The 4,592-nt window shown below is 37.4% G+C and overlaps 1 protein-coding gene across 1 annotated transcript; it reads right to left on the bottom strand.

Moving 5' to 3' along the window:
- Nucleotides 1-230: 230 nt before the first annotated feature.
- Nucleotides 231-1,806, bottom strand: LOC130101222 (atypical chemokine receptor 2). The gene has a single exon (XM_056266841.1). It carries the CDS (start codon nt 1,510-1,512, stop codon nt 427-429), a length of 1,086 nt encoding a protein of 361 aa, XP_056122816.1. The 5' UTR covers nt 1,513-1,806; the 3' UTR covers nt 231-426.
- Between the last annotated feature and the right edge of the window lie 2,786 nt (nt 1,807-4,592).

Genomic DNA, 4,592 nt, shown 5'->3' with positions numbered 1-4,592 from the left:
AATATTTGTGTTTTGCAGAAAAACTTGTTAATTACATAAGCATTTTAGCTTGACAACAAAATGCTGATAGTGCTTTTTTTGACCTTCCATTTTGTAATTTCTTGAGAAAAAAAAGATAGAATTTAAAATTATTAAATTATTAAACTGAGATTAAACTGAGATAGCCTTGACCTTTCACGTTTTGGATTAAAAATTACTCTACTAGAAGCATAATTAAACAAAGCTCAATTATTCCAACAACAAATTTTGTCATTAAAGAAATTATATTAAACAAGCTAATATAAACATATAAACTGCAAAAAATATGTATTTATATAAAGTTATATGCAGAAATAAACCATATAGTGAGTAGGAGTGGAATCTGTGTTGGTATAATTATTAAACTGAGATACACACAGTAAACATAATATTTTTTTTCACAAGCTTTTACATTGGCTCTGGTAGTAAGTTATTAGGTCGTTCAGCACAAAAGCTCAGGTCATGGGCTTGATATTGCTGAACTGACCTTAGCTCAATAGCACCATCCTGACTGGACATGTTTGATGAACTGTTGCATTCCTCAAGCAGATACTCCCTTGGAGTTTTGGAAGCATTTCTCAATCGTTTCCAGACTTTTTTGTTTAAAAATATATATAAAAGAGGATTTAAGAAAACATGCATGAAAGCAATACATTCTGTAACCTGAATAGCAAAGTCCAAGTGTATGTTAGTGGAACATGTATAAAAAATGTGAAGGTCTTGCAAAGCATGCAAGAAAATTACAACACTGTAGGGGAACCAGAGGAGAAAAAACATGACAGTGAATCCAATTTCATATAACATCTGGAATGTGTTCCTTACCACAGAAACACATAGTCTGATTGAACAAAATAGGAGCACTAAAAATGGTATGACAAACCCAAGTATGTTCATCTGAAATCTTACATAGATTTTCCAACCAACTTTATTGTGGAAATTGAAAGTGCAAATGTTCAGTTCATGGACCTTTTGAGTCTCAACAAAGCTGACATGAACAGCAGCAGCCAAAACTGATAAAAGCCACACCAAAATGCACATAATAGTATTCCTCTTTGGACTGTTGAAGATCCTGATGGTAGAAACAACACATAAAATGTCCATAAATCTTTGCAAGCTCTGACTTGCAACAAAGAGATTGCTGCTATACAAACTGACCATGTAAACCAAAGTGATTGCCTTACAGCTTTGATCACCAAAGATCCATTCACTGCTGGCATACACTGCCCAAAACGGAAGGCTCAGTGTAAAAATAAAATCCGATATGACCATGTGTAGAGGCAACACCTTCCTCAGAGTTTTGTATTTGATGAACACTATTAGGAGGGTTAAATTAGCAATAATGCTCAGCGCACAGGTAATGGAGTAGAATATAGGTAGAAACAGATTGCTGAATTCCTTTAGATGTGTCTTCTTGCAGAGTCCATATTCTTCATGTCCTTCTGCATTATAATAGTCCTCATAATTGCTGCTGTCCTCTGAGTTTAAAACATCCATGGTTTGAAATCAGTTCTAAGTCTTTGTTGCAAATTTTTGTTATTGACAGAAAATCCCTTTAACTTAAGAGTACTTTCACATAAGTTCGGCATTCAGGATGCTTGCCCATAAAAGTTTTCCATTTCATTCTTCAGGAAAATCCCAGTCTCTAGGAAATCAAACAGCCGTAAGCATGGAAAATATTAGCCTGGAGTGCACATCCTGGAATGCTAATACTAACACAATGGATCTGAGAAGTAGTTTGCAGTTCTAAAGCACTTTTTTTAGAGCAGTCTATATCAACAATAAGAGAGGAAACTTGCTTGGGAGGAGCAGGAAATGGGCATATCACTGACAAACACATTAAATGCAATAGTCATTTTGTTTTTCTGGTGTGTCTACCCTAATGAAAACAATTTGTGCTTTAGTATAACTAAATGTATTTGTGGCCCACTATAAATTGGTAAACTTAAAGTCTGTTAAATTGGAACAACTAATTTTGTACTAAATGCATTTTACATTTACATTTGTACAAATGCATTTATTCAACTAAAGTTGTATTTAATATACTTTTCAATTACACTGCAAGAGTGTTGAACATACATTAATATTATACTGAAAAGACAACAAACTTTTAGTGCTTTTAAAACACATTGCCAAGTAAACTTTAAGTTTGCTAATGGCATCATTATTTTGTGCTTCAAATACAATAAAGTAATCTTTATAAATAATGGCACAGCTTAAGAATGTGCCTTCTATACAGATACACCCAGTATACCAGTAACTCGCATATCCAGAGAACATTAGAGGAAAGTCTCAATATAGGTGCAATAAGTGGTGCGCGAAAATAAACGCGAAACTGTATAGAACACGAAAGCGCATTCAACTTGAAGCTGTTGAAGAAATAAAGCCAGCAGACACAACATTAAATATCATCAGCAGAATGTTTTGCTTCCTTTTACATGACATGATATTTCATTAAAGCTGCATTAAAGTTCGTTGGTGGAAGAATGTGAACGTGCAGAACTGCTTGTGTTTCAGTGCTTACGGTTGGAATAAAACCAACCATCTGCCGATTGTCTCTGCGCGCTTCAAACAGCAATGTTCAGCAGAACTGCTCCTGATGTAAAACGCAGTAAAATGATTAAGCTGTTTGACGGTCTCGCATTACGCAGCGGATTTATACGGAGCCCCTAATGGGATGTGGTGGTGGAAAAAAATTTAGGATGGGAGAATTTTAATTTTTTTCAAATCTTTTGCGTTCCCTCGCAAAACTTTTGCGTTCCCCCGAGTAACTTTGCGTTCCCTCGCAAAACTTTTGCGTTCCCTCGCAAAACTTTTGCGTTCCCTCGCAAAACTTTTGCGTTCCCTCGCAAAACTTTTGCGTTCCCTCGCAAAATGTTTGCGTTCCCACGCAAAAGTTTTGGGTTCCCTCGCAAAGATATTTGCGTTCCCACGCAAAACCTGTTGGCAGCTCGGACAGACACGTACTACGGAGCCCCTAAAGGGACGTGGTGGTGGAAAAAAATTTAGGATGGGAGATTTTTTTTTTTTTTTATCTTTTGCGTTCCCTCGCAAAACTTTTGCGTTCCCCTGAGAAACTTTGCGTTCCCTCGCAAAGATATTTGCGTTCCCACGCAAAATGTTTGCGTTCCCTCGCAAAGTTATTTGCGTTTCCACGCAAAAGTTTTGCGTTTCCATGCAAAAGTTTTGCGTTTCCACGCAAAAGTTTTGCGTTCCCACGCAAAACCTGTTGGCAGCTCGGACAGACACTTCCTGTTTAATGTCCCGCTGGCAGTGTTTCAGAGCTCCGTACGTTAATGGAGCGTGCTATTCGAGCTTCCCGGATCAATATTCTTGAGCTAAACGTTGTTAAAACACAAACGACACTTATTTACAATCACAGTAACCTAGACAACGAGCTACAACCCAATTCTCCTCAAAACGAGCTTTATTATATAGGCTAAATGGATCTCTCTGAGCAGGCGGCTGAGAGACAAGTCCGAAGGGACCATCTGCAAAGTGCAATATAACCCAAAAAAACGACTACAGCATCAACTCATAGTCAAAAATACAAAAATAGTCATTAACTTCAATGTTACAAACCACCCAATTCAGTTTACACATCAATGGTCAACCCACTGGTCATATTGCACTGCTTCTGCACATTTTATATTATTAAAAAAAAATTATTAATAACTTCACTGTAACACACCAAATTTTGTTCACACATCACTGCTCTAATGTTGGTTATACAACACTTAGTTTGGGAAGTAATTGCACATAAAAAAATAAGTAGGCCTATTCTTTACACAAATTATATTGGTACTGTACGCAGCTAACATAATAGTTACAACCATAGCTTTTGCATTATATTTGCTTACTGAATTTGATGGCATTACACTGTATAACAGTGTGAAGTTACTGAATATTTTTTCTAAAAAGGGTAAAGTTATTGGAACTGAATTTGGTGACAGTAGCCTACAGTGTATCACAGTGAAGCTATTGAATATGTTAAATCATAGCTGTCAACCCTCCCGTTTTTTCCGGGTTTCTCACGTATTTTAGCTCTTTTCCCGCTGTCTTCCCGTTTTAGAATTTTCCCGTAAAATATCCCGTATTTTTACGCTCTGATTGTATGAGACGTACAAGCTCGGGCAGATTCGACTTGAAGTCGTTCCTCCTCGGATGCGGCGCCGCGCACGCTGTTACAAAAAAAGCTGTGCACACAGCCAAGCGAAATGGGGTCTTGCCGGTCTTGCGCACCCAACGCGTCATTTTTGCCGCGCTCGTGCGGACGCGTCGAGTATAAACAAGGCTTTACTCCGTGTCAGCGCACGCTTTGATCGGTAAAGGAGCACAGACCTCTCCCTAATCATCTCCAGCAGCCTCCGAAGCACCACCGTTTCCCTCGTAAGCTGATATTAGTATTTAAACATTCTCTGATAAAAAATGTTAAAAAAATGACACACTGTCTCTTTCTCTCATACACACACACACACTGTCTCTTTATCTCTCTCTCACTCATATGTAGTTATAAACTCTTTAGACTTTTAATGATTAGTGCTTTATTTTTAAAGTTTGTGGGTAAGAATAGTGTA

Source organism: Rhinichthys klamathensis, unplaced genomic scaffold, assembly GCF_029890125.1.
Source record: "Rhinichthys klamathensis goyatoka isolate OS25496 unplaced genomic scaffold, OSU_Roscu_1.1 h1tg000011l_1, whole genome shotgun sequence".
Classification (NCBI taxonomy): Eukaryota; Metazoa; Chordata; class Actinopteri; order Cypriniformes; family Leuciscidae; genus Rhinichthys; species Rhinichthys klamathensis.
This window is presented reverse-complemented; position numbering and strand designations above follow the sequence as displayed.